We start from the raw sequence: 21916 nt of genomic DNA, 5'->3' as shown, positions 1-21916 counted from the left end.
TATAATTAATACAATAAAATAGTTCTGCAGCCTGTCCCAAGGCTGTGCTGCCATGCTGGAGTTCCTGGTCCAGCAACAAATGCTGTTGGCTTTTTAACTGATTCTTTTTCAGTTTTTAATACTCCAACAAACAGGGTTGTGAACACATGCAGTGACTGCAGCAGTTCCCTATAACTGTGATCTTCTAGCCAAACAGGGGAAACCAAGTAAACTAAGAATGTGTCTCAGCAATAGACAGGGAATGTACCATGGGCAGAGGTATGTCCAGTGAGCCACCTGGGAGACTTCAGTCTGGTGACCAGACTTGTAGAGGCCTTTAATTTGATTGGAAAATCTGATCCATGAGAAGTTCCACAAAATATGATTATCTTGAGGGATTAGTGCTTACTAAACGCTACAGAGACTGAAGGGTTTACCCCACTGTGAACTCTGGATTTATTTTTTTGATTTGTTTTGTGGATTTCTTTTTTGTTTTTAACCTCACTTCCTCCCTCCTCTTTTTTTAAAAAATAAAAACAAAAAAAAAACCCAACATATAAAAAACTAATGAGGGGAAAAAAAAGTGTATTGGATGAAATAAGTGCCAGTAGAGGCTTGTTTCTAAAATCAAAAGAAAGGGTGCTTTCATTTCTGAATTGCTTAATGAAAACTCATCAATAGCTCTGAGGTTATTATGATAGATGGCTATATACATATGCATGTAACAGGAACATCTATAAATGTCTTATATGGTTGACACATTTATGGAGGAGTAAGGAATGCAGGCCTATTGTATAAATAAGACTTACATAATTTGGTGAGACTGCAAATTTTAGGTGCAGTCCCAGAATGGTTGGCACATTAGTGAGTAGCTGTGCTGTTACACCAAATGTTTCACCTTTTCTACTGGGAAAAAAGAGAAACCTTTTTCATGCTGAGTCATGAAAGCAACCATTTTGCAGATTGAAACCTCTGTCTGTGTAAGAACAAAATGCAACATGATCTTAATGTTACTGTATTTATTGTACAGGTAGGAAAATAATTTAAAGTGATGGAGAAACTAGATTTTTTTTCAGAGGGAATGAAAGCTACCTTTAAATATGTTAAATCTCAAACACTTCAAGTTTTGTTTTTTATTTAATTTAATCATTTCATCATTTTTTTGTTTTAATGTAACATTATTCTATTTGTTTGCATTTAAAATTTTATTTGCTCCCATCCTTCAGCTCACCGCATGCATCTTAGTCCAATGGAAAACTTTATTGTTTCTCGACTGCTGACTCCCACACAGTCATCTTTAGCCAGAAGCAGAAGTACATTAATGCTTTCTGAGTACAATAATCCAGGTAAAAATGTTAATTGCTCACTTTGAAACTTTTGAGGTTGCATTTGACTAGTTGCTTAAAGAAATGAAGTACTGTGAACCAAATGACAATTTACATCATGGTACAGAACCTGCAATGAACTAAGTTGTTCTCAGTAGCAGTGCACATCATCTTGTCTGCTTGTTTGGGATGGCTTTTTTTTTTAACTATGTTCTTTTTAAAAACAGACTAAAAGCTGAATCATCAAAATCACTAAAACCTATGTGAGTGTAAAATTGAATATATCCATTTAAGAAACAGGTTTTTAGACCAGTGTGTGACAACTCTCAGAGGCTTTATGTATTATAATGTTACCCCTTTCATACACAGACAGTATGTAGAATGAAAGTCCCAGTGCACCATTTAAGCCTTACTTACTTTTACCAGGGTTCCAATTTTTTGCTGTTAAATTACTTTTTGCCTTTACCTGCATGGCTGTATGTGTATTTCTATATCTCTGTATGCGTATGCACATAGAAGTTATATTTACTTAGAGGAAAAAACAGATGCTGATAGGAATGTGTCAGTTCCAGAAATTGTTTTTCTTTTCAAGGGGTTATAGTTAGTGTTCCAATCTTTAAATGGAAATCTTAAACTCCTTATTTTGCAAACATCTACAAAACTAGTGCTTCTAGTCAAGCTAACACTTACTTAGGTAAGTGTCTGACTTCCAGGGTATGACCAGGTATATCTTTGGAAACAAGGACAAAAGTTTTAACAGCTGGTTTTATTTCTATTAAAAAACCCCGAAAAGGCCCCCTGAAATAAATACCCCAAACCCCACACCCACATGCCTAACTGTAAAAGGAAACACTTTTTCAGGATAAGACTAGTTAGACAGTGAAAGAGCAGTCATCTTTATGATAAGTATTTTCATGCACCATGACTGGAATAGGCTCAGGTTCTACCTTTGTGCTTTTAATATGAAGGTATTTGAAAATGAATTGCAAAGGAAGCCTGCTTCCCTTTTAGTGTTACTTCTTTGTTGCAGTGTAAAGGGACATTGATATTGAATGGCTCTAAAATGGCTCTTTCTTCTACATTATAAGTAGCATCTGTTGGAAGCAGAAATACTGTCATGTAGTCTTGGCCCATGAGAAAATTCCCAGTTTACTGACTGCTCAGGGATCAGCGGCTGCTAAGACTGAATAAAAGCCAGATGTTGGTTTCCATGTTGAGTTTGATAATGAGGAAATCAATAAGGACTCCTTTTGACCTTCCCCACTCATTTTGCTTGTAAACTCCCATCTTCATGTCTCTCTCCAGTGGAGGATCTTTAAGTAGCACACTGGCTTGTCTGACAAGGATACAGTTTGGCCTGCAAACTGCTTTTTACCTGAGCTGAAAACAGAAGCACTTATTCTGGGAACAGGTCTCTGAACCAGCATCCTCTTGTCATTTCCTCCCAAGGCAATCAGGCTGTAGCACAGGTAGCAAACAGCATCAGTACTCAGAGTGTCAATGGACAGTTTTGTCAGTAGTTGCCAGCAATAGGGTTGAGGGAGGGATTTCCTATTTGTTGTGTACTTTGTTGAAGTAGCTTCCTGAAGAAGAAGGAAGGCCCTTCCTTTTCAAGAGTTTATACTGTGCCTCATCACATTGTTCGTATCAAAATTGTTTTGCTCCTGCATTTTCTATAAGACTAGATATAAGGACCCTCAATATAAGACTCTTTCTCTTGGGCAATGTGTTATTGTCACTCTCAGTTGAGATACTCGGGCAAACAGTTGTTATTGGACATGTAGAATTGACTTTTTTTTTTTTACACTTGAAGTAAAAATACTTCACATAAAAAAACCAAATAAAAATATTACCAGCATTCAAGTTTTAGAACAGTTTTCTTAATAGTCAGTGAATTTTTTCCAGCTTGCTGGAAAGTCAGTCAAAGCGAACATGGGTCCAGTTAAAATCTTATGAAAAAAGCTTTGTAAGAGATTTTTAGAACTGCCCCCGTCAAAAAAAATATATATTGGAAATATTAATTCCTTTACATTTTAGCATAATTACAGCTTTTCCAAAGTCAATATCCTTGACCTTGGTTGAATAAGATTGGAAACACACTGTCACGTGATTACAGCAAGTGTCTGTCTTATTATTAAAGCATATACTCTGTTGATTGTTTTCTATGTATGTGAAAGTTTCATCTTAAAAGGCAGTATGAACAAAACCAGTGAAAGAGGTAAAATATCTGAGTTTTTAAAGATCCTGTTCATATTGCAAATAAAGAGAAAATACCCAGGAAGAGTTGCCCTGCAAGCTGTAATGCATGTGTCACACTCAAACTGATGTCTACCATAAAAAACAATAACTGAAATACCTACAGCAGCATTTAGTTTAGGTTTGGGGTTGGTTGTTTTTGTAGGGTTTGTTTAAGTACTATTTTGACAAGAAATTAAGGTATTTGCCATGTTTAGGCTCTTAAAAATATAAATTCCCTATGCTTCTGTCACCTTTACTGTTTTGCAGTATTTGTTCAAAAGTCACTCAGCTAGAATTGTTTTATCCCTTTTTATCATACGCAGAGGAAGCTGGACTTCTTAGAAGAAAAAAGAATCGCAGTTCTAGTCAGGTTGTTCAAAATTTGTAGAAGTAAGAGAATGGTATTTTAGAGATATTTTAAAAGCATACAAAAATCCTATACAATGTTACTTTAAGTCAAGGTATTTTTAGTAAATGTGGGACCATGTTGAATAATGCAGTCTTTTGAAACACTAAAAAACTTTAAAAACTGCCTTTGACCATTATAACATAACAGTATGCTGTTTTCTCATTTCCTTTACTTCCTCTGTCTGTGCTCCCTTTTGCTCTTGCTATTGTACTATAACTCTTTAGTATTCCATATCTGTCCTCGTGTAGCACCAGCTAGTCCTCTTAAATCTCCCTACAAGAATTCCCCCACCCGAAGTGCCGACAGAAAGAAGGCAACTTCACCCTCCACTTCCAATGCCATGAAAGGGGCGACTGCAGCCGAAGTTACTCAGGTGGGTTTGCAGTAGTTTTGATTTCACTTCTGGGTAGGCTGATGTGGTTTCTGGTCATTATCTTTCCTTTTACATTAATGAAAATAAAGTGCTAACCCTTTTGTAAGAAACAGCAGTAAGAAAGTAAGCCCTGTTTTTTGTGTTCGTGTTTAGCAGCATTTTAATATCTTTCTCCTTCTGGAAATCAGTCTTGAGTTCTGGTATTTGGAACAGCAGCACCTGTATTTTCAGGGAACTGACATTTCTGGCACTGAGCTGCATTCCTGGACTTGCCTGTAACTTCTGGGAACAGGGATGACAAATAGGATCTCTACAGAGTATGACCAGTCTTACTGGTTAATTAGCAAGCTTCACATATTTCAGAAACTTGCCATGTGGTAATGCCTGTGTTTTATACCAATTGCTTAACTCTTTCTGTGGACAGTTTTAATGCCATTTGCTTAGAAGATTCATTATTGATCCACTGTAGTTTCCAGAAAAGCCAAGGCACATCATTCACCTTCACTGAGTCTTTACAATGTAAGGCATGTTTTAAAAAACATATATGCTAGGGCTGTAAAATTCACATAAGGTTCTGTGTCTTGTGATAGGTAATAGTAGGGGGATTCATGTCATCTAAATCAGCTACAAGTGAGAGGACCGAAGGTGGGAGCTAAAGATATATGTACTGTCTCTGTTAGTTGTGATTCATAGTGTCACCTCTAGCAGCATTTCTGCAAGATGCCTGTGTGCACAACTGATCATGTCCAAGACGTGTTGCAGGAGCATATAGATGATTTTGAAAACTCCACCCAGTGCTGCCACCCTTTCCAAGAGCTCTTGGACAGGGTGTGATGCGTTTTTACTTACCTGCAACTTGTATATGGTCTCCATGCAAAACACTGGGGGAGTCCATGTAAAATAAAAAATTATTGCACCTCAGCTGTGAGCTGATATTTAAAAAATGTTACCTTAAATGTATGTTATGCAAATCTGTTTATATGTCATCTTGTTAACAAGACTATTAAATAGATTTTGTATGGGTTGGTCCAAATCATGGAAACTATAAAATGAACTGTGCTTCTAGACTGAGAAGATAAAGAAAGAGAAGCGACCTGCAACACCTGGTTCATCGTCTGGCATGGGATCTCCTCTAAGAAGGTCTGATTCTCCTGCTGCCATGTCCAGAAGATCTGCATCACCTGCAACACCTAAGTATGCCTTTCTTATTAGCAGTGTAATATGCCTTGAGCATTTCAGGAGCAGACCTAGATTCTTGAGGAACTTCGCTTGAAGTGTTGTACAAAATCTAGTTAATTTTAGTTACACACACACGCATATACAGATGGCAAGAGAGAGGGAAAGAGATCTGTAGATGAACAGATATAAGATTGTGTTAGTGCTCACTAGTGACACTTCACTTCCTTTTCTCATTCTTCTGAAATTATTGTGGTGCAATACATAATTCATGTGAAATTTTATTTAACGTTTATTTTTAAAGACGATTTTGTTTTATTTGGTTTTGAAGGGACTCTACCTAATGTGCAGAAATGCACAGAATGTGGATACTACCTAGATATTCCAGCATTTAATATATGCATTTCCTATTGCTAGCATGACCATCTGGTTCCATAAATGTACTTAACTATGCATCATCTAAACCATCGGTTTTAATCTTTGCTTATTTGCAGACCTCTCTGGGTGTGTTACTTCTTGTGCTTCTTTTTGTGTGGTTTTTTTTGTGTGGGTGTGTTTTGCTGTTTTTTTTGTATTTTGGTTTTAGGTATTTTTGTTTTAATGCAGATTTTGTGGACCTGTAGCATATATGGGCGTACTAGCAATTGAGTGGCTTTTTTTAATTGGCTTTTGCTGACACCCAGAACTGTAGTCTGTATACCACAGCTTTCAACTCACAAGTCACAAATGTGTTTTCAGCTTTCTTAGAACAGGATATTAAGTCTTGCTCAAATGCGGAAGTGTGCTAAAGTAGTTGCAGTGTACAGTAGTTCTCTGATTTTTTTTTTTGGTTGGTTTTGTTTTTTCCACTCCCCAGAACTCTGTCCGTGGGTCCCACTTCTGTCTTGAAATTTATCTCCTTTTGTCTGATCTTTATTGTTTTTAAGTCTGAACCTGGCTGTGTTCTGAGCTAGTCTTTGAGCACCTTTCTGACACATTTTTTCTGCTTAAAAAACTAGCTGATGTTTTCTGTTTCATCTCTGAGTGCATAGTCTTTTAACAGAGGATGATATTGTGTGTGAATCTGGTGTCAGGCAAAATACAGGAAACCATCTGACTCTGGGCATTCTTTCCGTTTTAGACAACCCCTTGCATGCAACTGGGAAATTGCAGCTCTTGGTTCATAATGTAAGGCTAAGAATTCTCAAATATATTTATATATAAATAATGTAATCAGGTTCTGAATTATGTAAATTCAGTAAAAAATAGAATAATATGGTATGTTAATGGCGGTCGGCTTCTTTTCCATTACAGTTTTGAGCAGAGTATTCCAAAATGTATAGAGAAAAGTCTGAGCTACAAAAATGTCTTATTCTGTAAGTACTGATATTCCCTGTCTGGAACGCATCTTTTGGTTCGCTCAGCCAGTATAAAAGACATACCCAAGAGAGATTCAGTTAAACAAAATGATTGATGGGAAATTGATAACTGAGAGTGAAGCAGTTTGTGATGAGCAGACATTGAAAAAGTTACCATAGCTCATAATAGAGACATCTGGTGGCGGGGAAATAGGAAAAGCTTTTGTGAAACAAACAGTGTAGAGCTTCGTGAAAGAAGCATGCCCAGTCTTAATTTGTAGCACTAATTTCCATAGAAGGTTAGGCAAAGGTGGAGACTCTTTTCTCAGAGGTGCAAATTATGAGAACCTATTTATAGTAGAATATTTTCATGCCTATAAGGAATATAAACTATTGTTTTTAGAGGAAGAAGCAGATGCTGCATGGAGGAATTAAGAAGGGTTTCTCTATGATTGTGGGCCGCATTAGTTATCCTTTCTTTTTTCTTCTTCCCTTCCTCTCTTTCTCAAAAGAATCTGGTCCTGACCACTGCCGGAAATGTATTACTGAGTATTTAATCTTAACATGGCTCAATTAGAATACCCTCCTTGACCTTATAAGAGATACAGTGGATAGAGTTTAAATCCATGTTTATTACTGATTGCAGAAAGACTGTTCTGCTTGAGCACTGTCGAAACTTCTCCTCAGAAATTTAAAATAAAATTTAAAAAGGCATTCTGATGACCATGTTATATTATTATATAAAAATGACACATTTCCTCATACAACTCAAATGCCAGCTGACAATCTGACTGGTCAATGGATTTAAGTATAGGCAGTGAGGCTTCTGGAACCTTCCTTTAGATTGTTATAATCTTTTTAATTTAAAAATAACTGTGGAACTTACAGTTTTTAATGTGATTGAGTATGTAGACAAATGCTCGTTCTCCTTGCAAACCTGACAGTCTTTTACAAGTTTAATCTTTCTTCTTCCAGCACACCATATGGCCAAAAAAATACCCTGGAAGAAATAAGAACACATATTGTATGGCATTAGTAGTTAGTGATCCTGCATAGCACCTTAACTTCAAAAGCTGCTGAGGAAAGAATCAAGTACAGCCAGTGCTTTAAATTGTAATTAGCTGTATGCCTTTTTCTTAAAAATATGTGTCTTGACATTTCTTGGCACTGTTCTAGGTACTAGTTCTTCACAGTCGTCATCTTGTTTTGTGTTGTAGTTGCTTATCTTCTTTATATATTATTTCATTAATTATTAATTTAGAAACTCTTTATCATGGTAAAGTAAGTGAAACAGGCTCAAACAAGATAATAATACTTCAGCCTAAAGAGAGACAGTGATTGATGTCAGGATAGATTTGCAGTAGTATATCAATAAAATATAAGTGTTTGAAGGTACAAATTTAACTGAGAAATAAAAACAGATCAGCCCAAAAATGTAATATCTAGAAAAAATGAGTGAACAAATATGAACCTAAGAAGGAGAAAACAGTTGAAAAGTAGAAATATGATAAGCTATGAAAGCAAGGAAGGAATTAAACGCTTGAAGATATTTGAAAAAGTGAATATATCAAGAAATGTCACACAAGAAAGAAACCAAAAATTTTTGCTTTGAATCCAGTGTGGATCAGCTGACAAAGATGAAAGTTAATGGATTAGAGAGCTGGGATAATTGAGAAATTATATTTTATTTTTACAATTGCTATCGGATATTGCTTGTATAAAGTGCTCCTGCTCTTCAGATCTTTCACAAGATCAATAATACCATATTTTGGTAACTTTTTTCTGATGCTTCATCTTCAAATATCTATATATTAATCAGATTATTCTTGCAGTATCTCTCAGAGAATAGGTAAGTGTCCCATCTTATAGATCGGCAAAGCAATAAAGCCTGTGTCCTTCATAGGTCTTTGGGTGATTTCCCTTTGAAATCAATGGGACATGACTGAATCAAGGAAATAGGATTTAGTTTTAAGTGTCTTCAGGTAAGCTATAGCATAAGCTAGTGAATAAAAATGGAATGTTTAGTGTTACACTTTTTTGCCAAAGCATTACCTCACATGAGAAGGAGAAACGGGCAAAAAATTACTTACTAGGAAGGTGTTTGCGTGTGGTGAATTCTTCATGGCAGTAGCTGCTGTGTTCTGCAGTGACCTAATTTTAGATTTTATTTAGATCATTATTTGATATGTGCTGCATTTACTACTCTTGAGCTTTGTTTTGCCCTGGAGAGATGAAACAATGGAAAGAATATTGGATCAAGACTATTTTGATTTTTTTTTTCAGCAGGTAGCCAGAGAATGGGACAATTGAAGATTTTGAAAACATCTGTAATAATGCAGCTATCAAAATAACTATCCTATAGACCTATGCTGAGTTTGTGCTGTTAGGAAGTGTAAGAGGCAAACTAGTCTATTCCTGGCTAGAAAGGATCAAAAGTGAAAGAAAACTGCTTTTGAGAAAATACTACAGATAATGGAGTGAGAGAACCCAGTACCAATACCCAATGCCCAATACCCCAATAGAGAACCCAGGAATAGTTTTTTATCAGGGGAATCTCAGAAAGCAGCATTGAGAACATACTAGTGCTTGGTGTGGTTATAGCAGAGCTTTTCTTGAATTAAGAGAGAGAGGAAAAAAAAATGCAGCTCTGGTATTGCTGCAGATTTCTGATTTACAGTCAGCCTTCTGAACTGCTGTAACCAGTAGCCTGTCACGTACCTGGCTTTTCAAGACAGCATGCTGTTCTCTCCCTTGCTGTTTGTGGACAAAATAGGATGTGACCTCTGACTCATGTACTACATGTACTTTATTTTCTCTGCTTAGCAAAAGTAAGTTCAGACCCCTTGCACTCTTCCTGAGACATTCTTTTGCATCCTTCTTTTAGTTAAGTAGGAACCGTGTGATTTAAGGACCAGTTGGTCCTCAGACCTGATAGAGATTCTTTGAAATGCATATAGAGGTCATGATGAGAATGGCTTCTTACAAGCTGCTGCCCCTGTCAACACAGGGCACTTAGGTGAGAAAACAAAGACCTCCTGGAGAGAGGAAGATGTTTCCTGTATTTGTGTTCTGTAAAATTCAGTGACTGATATGAGTGAACTTTCAGGCAACTAACATGCTCCCACTTCTTGGGCTTCGGCAATTTGTCGTCTTAATTCTGTTCCTCATCAGCACACTTCTGTGTTCCCGCATTCTTACAAGGGTTTCATAACATCCGTTTCTTTTTCTCCCAAGGCAAAAATGAAACAGTTTTTAAACCTAAGGAGACTCCTATGCAAGTGTGTATACATTTTCCCTTAATAATCCTGGTTTTCTGTCTTCAGAATTAAGTTTGACCCTGCCTAGTGAAAAGTTGAATCTTTTAAATACTACCAGGAGGAATGTTTTTTCTCATAACAGTTCCACCTGTGTTAAAAATGCTACGTTGACAATATGTTTAAAATACAAAAGGGAAAACAGTGTTCATTTAATTTCTAGTCCAACAGGTAAGTTGTACAGCCAGTCTGCTCTAATTCCTATTCAGTACAAGATGCATAACTCTCATGACTAGACTTCTTCCTACCCACCTCTTTAATGTGATTGTCATGCCTTTCTTAGAGAACAATTACTTCTGTGCTAATACTGAAAATGACTCAGCCTTGGTTATTAGCCTGTTTTGCTCCTCTTGTCAAAACAAGTTAAATAAAAAGCTTTGCAAGGGATGTGTGGTGAAGTTGGAAATATAAACCAAAGACAGAAAGAAGGGACTATGTTTTGAAGTGTCAGATTAGTAAGAAAAAAGTTTATGGATTTTTATTTACACGTTATATTTTTATGAAATGCAGCTGGAAATTATTGTAATGGTGAAGCACAAACAAGACCTGCGTATGCAGGTGGGGCCTTAAAATCTCTGCCTTTGATTTTTGAAGGGCCTGGGAATCCAACTATATTCTAAAGAGAAAACTAAAGACAGTGCTAAAACCGGGTTTGTTCAACACCAGCCAATCTCACTGACTTCTCCCACTGCTGTTTTCTGCAAGACCTGGGAACAGTCTTGCCTGTACACATCTTCCAAGGCCTGTCTCTGTCAGGCTGCCCTGCAAGGCAGAGTGAGCCAGAAGCCAAGGGTGCCAGCAGGGCAGACAAGGACAAGAACCTCACCCAGAGGACCCAATCCCACAGCAGACAGAAGAAATGACCAGGACAGGTCTGGTGATGGTGACGAAGGTCAGACAAGAGTCCAGTGATAGTCAGCAAAGCTCTTACTGAGGCAGGTCCAAGGACAGGGCAGGATCAGCAGGTTAAGGGGCCAGGAACAGGCTTACCTATGGTTTAGCTCAGGCAAGGACCAAAGGTGAAGGCCTGAGCTGACAGGGAGCTCCCAGGCCTGCAGACAGAGGGTGCCTGAGCTGAACTTCAAATTTACTTGATTGCTACTGTTCTACCAGCCTTGGAGTCTGATGGCTCTTCAGTGGGAGTAAGAAAGTACCAGTGGTGCAATACTCTGCAGTCTTCCTGCCCACAGACCACCAGCTCTGAATGAGCTTCCTATATTCTGGTATTCTCAGCCTCTTTCAAATGCAGCATAATATGGTAGTAAATAACCCTTTCTTCTGCTGAATTCATGAATTTCTGTGGAGTTGAAAGGCATTTAATTTTTATTGTCTACTCTGTGGTGCAAATGTGGTTCAGGTTATAATAGTCTCAGGCCATACAATGCTATAGTTAGAGCTGTACAAAACTTGCCACTCCAGTCCATTAAGTTTTAGCCATTGTCCATGCTTTTCATGCCTGTGGTCTGCCACAATAAGCATACAGTCCAGAAAGCATGTTATGGTATATGAAACTCCATATTGTGTAGATGAAACAGGAAACAGCCTCAAGCTGCACCAAGGGAGGTATAGATTGGATATTAGGAAATATTTCTTTAATGGAAGGGTAGTCAGGCATTGGAACAGGCTGCCCAGGGAAGTGGTGGATTCACCATCCCTGAAAGTGTTCAGAAACTGTATAGATGAGGCCCTCAGTGATATAGTGGTGGCCTTTGGCAGTCATGTGGTAATGACTGGACTTGATCAATCATAAAGCTCTTTTCAACCTAGCTGATTATGTGAAAAATAATACATTTGGATCATAATTGCATATCCATAAGGAAACTTAAAACTGCACGTGTAATGTTCACTTTAATGTAAGATTATTTATTCCAATGAGACTCACATAAATCATTATTTAAGATTGTAATCTCTTTCATTCCATACTACTTAGTTGCACAGCCTGGTCTTTCTTAATGTTACAAGTATTTCGTGCTCGTTACTGGTGTTACATAAATAATAAATGGTGTTTGGGTGTAGTTTTATGTTTCCTGGTAATTTATTCTCTTTAATGTGCATCTGTTTTCAGTGAATATCAAATATCTTTGCCCTTCTGCTTTCCCAGGACTGACTTCAGGGTTGTTATTTCACTTGTGGTGTGCAGCAGCCAAATGAGCAATTGGCTGCATTGTTGCTGTGCATTGCTATCATTACAAGTGCAGCCCTGTAGAAGGTTGCAGAGGCTGATTTTTGAGCATTGAGCCTGTGGTGCTGGTGCTGATGAAAGCACGAACTGAAACAGCAGAACTGACTGTACAATGGTTTTGTCAGTTCTGTCTCCTTTTGCGGTACCCAGCTTTACCTTTGTCCACAGTAGTATTTGGTGCTGTTTTGGAAAATCAGATACTATTAGAAAAAGACTGCTTGACAAAATTGTAGTCAGATGAAAGCAGTACACTGTAACTCATCGTAATTTCTGCAGACAGAAAGCAGCCATAACTTTACTTTAAATGTTGAGAAGGGCTGTTGAATACAATAATATTGACAAAATTGTTATGAAATGGCTGTTGCAGAAATAACTGGTTTAAGTAGTTTATAGTTTTATGTCTTTTGCCTACAACTTGGACAGTAGCATTGGACTTTTAAAATGAGAATTCTCTGTAATCATTTGCACTTGCATGCCAGTTCCCTCCATTTTAGGTTCCAATTGCTTGCATCCAGATAGTTTCTATGCAGTGTTGTGCAGAACAGCTGATATTCCTATGTAGTCAAAGACAAGAGAGAGGAAAGGTATATGTAATGATGGAGTTTGATTCCTAGCTGTGTAACATATGGCCTGCTTTGATTTTTGTTTTCCCTCAGCAGGACAGTTGCAAAGACTTATCCTCAGTCTCCTAAAAATACTAAACAATATCCAGCTTCTCCTGTGAAGCATCGTGCCACTTCTAATCTCAACCAGGAAACTCCTAAAAAGAAAGCAGACAAGGAGAAAGAAAATGTCAGTCATCCAAAATCCCCAGGAGCACACACTGATGAGGCAGCCCAGATGGCTTCAGAGAAACATGTCCCTTCTGCAGGAAAGACTGAAAATGTTGAAGGTGAGTCCTACTGCTAGAATATATTGGAAGATATCGTGGGTCCATGAGGCTCTTAAACAGTGATGCCATGTTCCTTCCATGAAGCCTCTCAGCCACAGGGTCATGAGAGTGTGTAAAAGTAGATATTGTAACCAGGAAATGAATAGTTTTCACCAGGGTTACCCATGCATGAAAAACTTGTTATGAGGATGTGAAAATGCTGAAATCCAGGGATGGCCTTACCTATCCCATATTTGCTGAGGTGTCCTTTGGAATGCATGAACCAGGCCTATTTCAGCATCTGTGTGAATGTGGAAGTTCTGGGCACTCTCTTTGTTCCCTGCCTAACTTTCCACCCTTGGTTGTTATGTCTTAGGGAAGATCATGGTAGGAACAACTGATGCAGAAGAAGCAGCAAAAATTCTAGCTGAAAAAAGACGACAGGCCCGCTTGCAAAAAGAGCGAGAAGAACGAGAGAGACAGGAGAGAGAAGAACAGGAGAGGTATCTCTATTGATTTGTGAAAATTATTATCTAATAATTTAACCCATATCACTGAAGATGCTTGAAACTGGGGTAGTTTTAGAATCAATGTGGGAATTTGCATGTAAGTGTTAATGTCTTTCAACTCAGAGTCATAATTCATTAGTGTCTTTTGCAGTCTTCATGACTAGTGAAGTTAGAAAATAATAATTTGGCCTCTTTGAGAAGCCTGAACAATCTCATCCGAATACTTCGCCAATGTCTACACTGCAGTGTGGACATTGTATCATTCAACAGATCAACCTGCTCAACTGGTGTAGGTGGTTGAAGGCTTTTAGTGTGGGCATAATGAAGATTGCTGTGTCTAAGTAGTGAAATTCTGTGTCTGTTCTGGGAGCAAGCTTTTAGATTGCTTTCCACATGGGATACTGGTTGCAAGTGTCAGCAGATCATGCCCTTCGTTCAAGTCCCTGTGAATCACTAACTACGTGTCTAAATTCAACTTTTTCTGTTCCTATTGCAAACATGGGGGTGGGGGATCACCAGTGCCTGCAGGTTTGGCTTATATCATGATATGCAAGGATAAGAATAATCACTTGTCAACAGCTCTAGCATGTGGTGACAAAGGAGCATGATGTCCCCCAGTGGGGCAGGGAACAATACAGGTAGAATTTAGACTCGCTCTTCCTAATGTACCACTTTGTTTTGTGGACTTTGTTTTCTGCTACTCACCCAGTCTGTTGATCTTTAGCTGAAACAAAGGAAAAAAAGTACGTGCTTATCTATAGATATCTACATTCTGGGTATGAAGCACAAGGAAAGAGGGATGTTTTTGTTATTGAAACTTGCTTTTATTCTTGAAGCTCTAATTCAAACTAGAATGGAAATGTTTTCTTTTTCTTTGGTCACACCTGTTTTTTCAAGGGAAATTATAATTTTTATGAAATATTTTAGGCAGTGAAAACAAGATTGGAATAAAAGCTTGATAGCAACCTGAATTCTGAGTATGTGCTCAACCTCCTTGCTGTATCTTGGCATTTTTCATGAAAATGTATGCTGATGCATATATTGTCAGTTCCTGCTGATTGTGTGCCATACATACAATAGAATTCATGCTAAACAAGATTTTGCCTTTTAAACATGCTGTTACATTTTTTGCAGGCTTGAAAGAGAAGAACAGAAAAGAAAGGCAGAAGAAGAAAGACTTCGTCTAGAGGAAGAAGCTCGTAAGAAGGAAGAGGAAAGACAACGTGAGGAAGAAGCAGCTAGGAAAAAGGCAGAAGAGGAAGCCAGAAAAAGAGCTGAGGAAGAACAAATGCTGAAGGAAAGACAAGAAAAAGAGCTCCAGGCCAAACTTGAGAAACAGGTACCATCTCAAACACAAATGTGAAACTTCATATACATAGATATGTATACATGTATTTATCTATACACATACTTTATAGCATCTGGTAATATGCCTGAAATAAATAATGGCCCTATCATATTTTACACATTTTTATTAGAGGGAAGAAGCAGAAATCAAAGCCCGTGAGGCAGCTGAGCAGCTTCGTCTTGAAAGGGAGCAAATCATGCAGCAAATCGAGCAAGAAAGACTGGAGCGGAAGAAGGTAGATATTTGCTTCTCAAGATAATTATTTCATTTTTTGTTTAAATACATAACCCAGAAAGTACCTAATAGTTTCTAGAAATAATAATCTGGATGGATGTTTATGCATAACTTACTATTTGCTGCTTGCATGTTAGGGGAACATGGACATCAAGGTTTGTTACAAAGAGGAGTTGCCTGAGGCAAATGGTTTTCTACTAGGTACTGAACAAACACAGAATTAGCCTCTACCCACAAAGTTAACTGCCTGAGACAAACAGAGAATGGCATGCCAAGGCAAACCTGGATTGCCGCCCAACCCAGAACATCACAGACTATTGAGGAACATAACTTTGCTTTAAAACTTACTCAACAAAATCTCCCTGTCATTAATGGAGAAAGTTAATGTGATTAACAAACAGGTTTTCTCCCACCTGGCTTGTCTCTAATTGCATTATGCAGAGGCAGCAGGGCTGTCTGGCCACCGACTCCCAAGGAAAGGGCTGGAGCTGCATAAATTAGCCTTATCTACAGCTCTGCCAGAAAAGAGTGAACAGCTGCAGAAGCTCTGTCTGGTTATAAGAAAGTCATCTTTCCATATATGTTGTTCCAATATGTTATTTTGTATTCCAGCTGTTTGCTGCTGAGCTGAAGGCATGTTGCAGTTGCAGATTAGAATACCAAACCAAAATGTGTTTAAATCTGAAATAGTTTTCCTTTCACAGTAGTGCAAAGAGACAAGATTTGTTGGGAAGGTTTTTCATTTTTAAATGAACAACAAAGAAAAAAAGGAAGTATTGTAGGGTAATGTCTTCTGCATTTCCAGCAAGAATAATGTCAGGTATTTCATTTTACTCTTCCATTCTGAGGTACCAGTTTTTTAAAGGAACTATTTGGAAAAACAGCTAGATGAAAATAATAGCTGTTAGTTTTAAATAAGTGTCTTGTTCCAGACCCGAGCACAACTTGTAACTGCAAACACCTGATTAAAATGTTTGTCTCTAAATTGCATCTACTGAGAAAGTCATGTTCTGTGAGATCTGAGATATGAAAGCCAGCTCCCAGGTGTTTTCTACCTTTTGTTTTCTGTTTCTTCTTATTTATTCTCACTTTTTCAAGATAGCAGAGATGAGGTCATGGCAGTAGAGAAAATGTTTTCTTTTTCTTTTTCTTTTTTCTTTTTTTGTTTCCCTCCATTGTCAGTCTCTGGCATTCTCTGCTTTCTCATTCTCCAATTCATTCTGATTTCTAGAGAATAGATGAAATAATGAAGAGAACAAGGAGGAGTGAAACACCAGAAATAAAGGTATGAAACAGTGTGTGTTTGCAGGTTTCTTTTGGTTTATTACCAATATGTAAAAATTAAGCTCTAGAGTATTTCTGTGTTTCTAGGTATACTTACCTACACTCTACACCTAAATTTTAGTTGTATTTCAAACAGAATGACTGTTGCAGTAGCTGTGTCACAGTTATTTGGGGCTGCTGCTACAGAAATAGCTTTATGCAACTGTTACAAACTTGCCTTCCTCACTGTTGGAAAGGTGTCAAGAGCTCGTTCCTGGATGTTGGAGCTGTACTTTTGCTGCTGTGATGCATATTCTCCTTCTTTGTACCAGGCAATGAATTAGTTACTGAGCTATCATGTTAAATCTGCCAGGAATGTGAGACTGAGAACAAGGCAATCATGTCCAGCTTGAAAGTGATGGTCAGGTTTTCAACTAAGGAAACTGTTTATTTGTTTACTTTCAGAGAATGTTTCTTTTTGATGTTAAAAATAAAATTCTATGCCTAATTAAGAAGGAAAAAGAAAATCCTCTCTTGCTGTCAGTAACATTAAACCGCCCTGGGCAGTCTCACAAGTTTTGAATCCAATCAGTTCTACGAAGGTTAGTCCCTCATCATTCATACAGTTGACTCATTGCTTGATTACAGAAGGAAGAGACAAAACCAGAGGTACCATCAACTTTGAATGTGGAAAGGCAACCAAAGGCCCTTGTTCTCAACCAGCCAGGTGAAAATTGCCATATTTTTTGACCTGTTTTCACAGTTAGTTGTCTTCAGTTTTGTAATCTCAGGCAGAGCACTGTGTCTTATTGCAGCTATTTTGCTTTCATATTGAAAAGAACGACTACTTTTGCATTAGTGACCAATGTTAGAAAATAAAGGCTTTGCTTTGTTTTGCCACTTAAGTAGAGAAAAGGCTCTTCTCCATTTTGGTACCTGACATAGCACTTCTGTAAATGAGAAGTTCCAGTTTGCCAGTAGGTTTGGTTTTTTCAATCTGCCTTCATGTTTTGTAAGTGGAAAATATTTGCACACAGCCAAGCTTGCTGTAAATCTTACATTTAATTTGACTTTACAAAAATAGCATATGTATTTAAATAATTATTAAATAAAATATACATATCTAGCATTTATCTGTATTTTGTTTGCTTCCCCAGACAAAGTCTTTTAGTATATGATATAAAAGATAAAACATCCTCTTCCTATTTACTCAAATATAAATGAACAGAAAAGAGGATTGACAGTATCATATGATGAGTCGTAGATGAATCTTGCTGCATTGTCAATCTTCCTTTCTACTTGACCTATAACTTAAAAGCATTTGTGATTTGTTTTTTAACTATTTACATAAAGAAGTTGCTCCTGTCACAATTTCTAACCTTCTTTTATAGAGATCAATGGATTGGCAACCTGCCTGAAAAGTAAAAGTTTAGAAAGTGCTGCCTCTGTAATCCCTTCCCAAGATGTAGTTGCTAATGGATTAAAGTCAGCCCCTGGACTTACTCAGCTGGACGCTGTTAATGGGAAGTTTAACAGCATGGAAGATTCAATGGATGAGGTTCAGTCCATGGATGTGAGGTACAGACTATGTCTACCAATACAAATCATGGAATTCATGTTAGACATGTACAAAGTTTTCCATGTCATTTGTTAATACTTTATTGCTTTACTTCTCACCTGCCTCACAGTGTGGCAGTCAGGTGTCCACTGTGCTGTACTCCATTCCTGTCAGGGTGCGAATGAGTCAGCAGAACCTCATTTCACTCACATATTTGGTGCAGGGTGGGAGGCTCTGAAATCCTTCTGTAGTCCTTCCTTACAGATTCCATACATATTTGCCCAAACCTTTCAGATTGTTCTGTGAAAGTAGCTACTGTAGATAGCATTCTGATATCACCATTAGCTTACTTGTCTCAAGACTGCATAGCTATGATTCACAAACTTTTCTCCCTCCATGCAAACAGAATAACGAAATATGAATTTAAAATTTTAAGTTCTTAACTGGAACAGATGTATAGAAACCAATAAATAACTTTGTGTGTATTAAATACTGTTGAATTTTGATGGAAGAACTTGCAGGAAAGAACAAAGTTGACAATTTAAGGCTGCAACAAGAAACTTAGCTCTGAATTTAAAATATTTATATGTTTTTTCCTTAACCAGTAAGCCAACTGAACCTCTCATAGTATTTCAGTATTTCCAGTATATATGCATAAATACATAAGAAATGCCCTACTGACACACTCCAGAAGTCCATATAGCCCATTATTTGGTCTGCAAGAGCATCAGTAGGAAGAACTAGTTAGGGACACCACCTGAGCCCACCACTTCTGCAATCCAAGACCACACAGAAGTGTTATATTAGAGATGTTGGAGGGTACAGCTCTGATTTGGCCACTGATGGCTGTGTTACCCACATGTTTATCCAACTCTTTTGTTCAACCTGCTGATAATGTTTGCATCCAGGACTTCATCTGGCAACAAGTTGACTCCCACAGCTACCACAAACCTTGATCTTTAAGGAATATAGATGAAGAATGGCCTTCCATTCTAAACAGGGCAAGTTCTTTTCGTTTGGACAGGGGTGTATTCTAGGTAGAGGCTTGTTGCAGCTGACCTTAAAATAAGTATTAGGTTTTGAACAGTCAGAAGATCAGTTTGATTGTTGCTCAGTGAAAAGTTACACACCTCTTATTCTCCATCTTCCTTTCATTTATCTTCTGTATAGCCCAGTTTCAAAAGAAGAGCTAATCTCTATCCCTGAATATTCACCCATGAATGAACTCATGCCTGGTGTTTCTTTGGATGAGAATGGGACAAGTAATGCCAAAGCTCTTGAAGATCTCTTGGATTTCACAGGCCAAGCTACGTACTCCAAGATGTCTAGTGATACCATTAGCCTAGATGACTGTAACAAAAACTTGATTGAGGGATTTAACAGTCCAGGACAAGAAAATACACTTAATTCTATCTGTTGACAGCCTCTCTTTTCAGCAGAACACATAAAGGTACAGTATTGAGATAAATATCTTAGGTGTGATAAATTGCTGTGATTACTTATGAGCTTCCCAGAAAAATATAGCAGTTGTAAACAGCATATGTGGAGAGAGAAAGAAAGCTGGTCTCCTAGGTATTTAAATGCAGTGTAATCTTTCATATTTGCAGCTCTCTGTAAACTGGTATCATATGCAAACTGAGCATATCCTAGCAACCAAAAATGTCTGGTAAATGGAAACATTTCCTTTATGCATTCAGAATATAGTGGAAAGAGTTGGGTTTTTTCTTTACTAATACCCTTCCTGGAAGTCTTTGGAGCCTATTTGTATGAAGAAAATGATGAGAAGTGAGGCCAGCCTAGAAAATGGTATTGTTCCTGCTTACTTTTTTCTGCTCCCGTAAATAGTTACTGCATGGTGCAGAATCACTTCTCCTGGAAAGTCTGTAAAGTAGCATAGTAGGCTTCAGTGACACCTTACTATATTTTTTGAGAGAGCGTATTCTAAATTACAAAACTGAGGTCACTAACTTGCACAGCTGACTTCGTATTCTTCTCTTTTTTTTTTAATTGACAGAGGTAGCAATTTGTGGAGGAGCTATATCCCAGTGATGCTACTGACAGTAAAATATGAGCTTGTCACTTGAAAGAGCTTCTGCAGTCCTTGAGCACTGGATTTCAAATAATCAGCGCTGACTACAACTGTGTCTTCCCAGGGAATATGTTGAATAACTGGCTGCTTTTGGTAGAAACCAGTGATCCAGAGGTGTGATGGTTTCAGGGAAGACTCAAGTGTGCATTAGAATTTGAGCTTTAGCTGCTAACAAAGCACTTACTACTTCTTTTAATTTAAATCTCATCTCAACACCTCACTGTGACACCTGTGCATTTTATTTTTGAAAGAGTTTTTCCCTCAACTTTATCATTCATCCACTTAGACATCGTTTTCTTGTAAATAATGAGGAGTTTTGCCCACAGTGCATTGAAATGAAATAATATACTGGACTTAAGTTTTGTGCCTGTCTTTTTTTGTCTCTAATAAGGAGTTATTGGCAACTCTTATGCAGGTGTATAGTTCAAAACTATACCTGAAGAGGCTTAAGATATACAACTTCTGGAATCAGAAGAACATTCTCACTGACTGTGGAGTGTGGGAACTATCCTGTTATGATTATGTTGACACTTTTAGTCACTAGTAGCACTTATTGGTTAATATTAATTATTTCAGGAGCAACTGTCAACTATGTGTTTAAAAATATACTTGTGTAACACCTGTAAACAGTGCAGGCAAAACGCCTGGTGTAATCCTTTAATATATATATATATATAGTATAGCTGTAGTAGATCCAAGTGATGAGTGGTCGGGGGGCTGAGATTATATGTTAGTCTTTGAAGATGCAGACACTTGATTAATACCAGCAGGCTTTCTATCATGTGGAGAAGTATTTTGGCTTCCTGTAGCCTTTACAAAACATGATTCAGTCAGCAGCAAAACAACATCTGAATGTTGCAGCAGAAATACAAAGGCCAAGGCACACACGGGGAACACTTGTAGCCCCATTAACATTCTCTAAGCATCTGTATGGAAAAAGTCACATTGAGATGTATAACGTCTAGCCATTATGTGCCATACAGTATTAATTTTACTTCTGCAGGTGAGCTATGATAACTTTATGCTGGATCTTGTGCTGCTTTGAGAATACTTTTGCCCAGTTTCATATAAAAATAAACTATAAATACAGCTCTCTTTGGACACCAACACAAAAGATGTGAAAACCTGGGGGGTGGGTTTCTTTTTGCTTGGGTTTTTTTCCACTTGTGAGGGAGTTCACAGCATAGCTTGAGCTCAGTTGTAGCCCTGTTCTTGTGCTCTTTAAAGCCAGCAACGGGAAAGTAACCGATGACATCATGTGTGATGTGTAAAGAAATGATACCTACAGCAATCCAGCTCTGTTTATGTTAGTGTACTTCAGAGAAATACTTCCTTTTGACTGTGCAGTAAGCTGTAGCATGTGTCTTCCAAATTATCCCTTCATGTATTCTCTAAATAGTAAACAAACAAAACCAGTTTGTTTTGCTGTGATACATTTTGTTTGACTAATGTCATATTTTATTATGGTGTCATTGTATAACCTGTAGATTTCTGTATTTGCATGACCTGTATAGCATGTATAAAGGTGAAATACATTTTCATTTATGAATCTAATTGTTTCTCAGTGCTTTTTACTCCTAGCAAAAACATGACTAATTTAAAACTACATGTATGTTAATTTATTCTGAGGTGTCCTCTGAAGGAGGGTGTAATACCAAATGAAGGAGCAGTTGTTAGAGCCTTAAAATGTTTCACCATTGTTTCCTTTGCC

At 37.7% G+C, this 21916-nt stretch overlaps 1 protein-coding gene across 4 annotated transcripts in view; it reads left to right on the top strand.

Moving 5' to 3' along the window:
- The window catches only part of MAP7D2 (MAP7 domain containing 2), a 75793-nt gene extending 54034 nt beyond the window's left edge, over nt 1–21759 (top strand). For 3 of the 4 annotated variants that reach the window (XM_031051002.2, XM_031051000.2, XM_031051003.2), the window contains exons 6-17: nt 1206–1325; nt 4176–4324; nt 5391–5518; nt 12990–13225; nt 13581–13707; nt 14848–15052; nt 15192–15296; nt 16527–16580; nt 17207–17285; nt 17950–18136; nt 19287–19566; nt 20131–21759. In XM_031051002.2, the coding sequence (XP_030906862.1) occupies nt 1206–1325; nt 4176–4324; nt 5391–5518; nt 12990–13225; nt 13581–13707; nt 14848–15052; nt 15192–15296; nt 16527–16580; nt 17207–17285; nt 17950–18136; nt 19287–19536 (1640 nt within the window). In that variant the 3' untranslated portion in view covers nt 19537–19566; nt 20131–21759. The remainder of the gene's footprint in view (nt 1–1205; nt 1326–4175; nt 4325–5390; nt 5519–12989; nt 13226–13580; nt 13708–14847; nt 15053–15191; nt 15297–16526; nt 16581–17206; nt 17286–17949; nt 18137–19286; nt 19567–20130) is intronic. The other variant, XM_031051001.2, reaches the window with a different exon arrangement.
- Nucleotides 21760–21916: the final 157 nt, after the last annotated feature.

Source organism: Melopsittacus undulatus, chromosome 2 (assembly GCF_012275295.1).
Source record: "Melopsittacus undulatus isolate bMelUnd1 chromosome 2, bMelUnd1.mat.Z, whole genome shotgun sequence".
NCBI classification, from domain to species: Eukaryota; Metazoa; Chordata; class Aves; order Psittaciformes; family Psittaculidae; genus Melopsittacus; species Melopsittacus undulatus.
The sequence above is the reverse complement of the archived record's forward strand: the minus strand, read 5'-3'. Positions and strand labels throughout refer to the sequence as shown.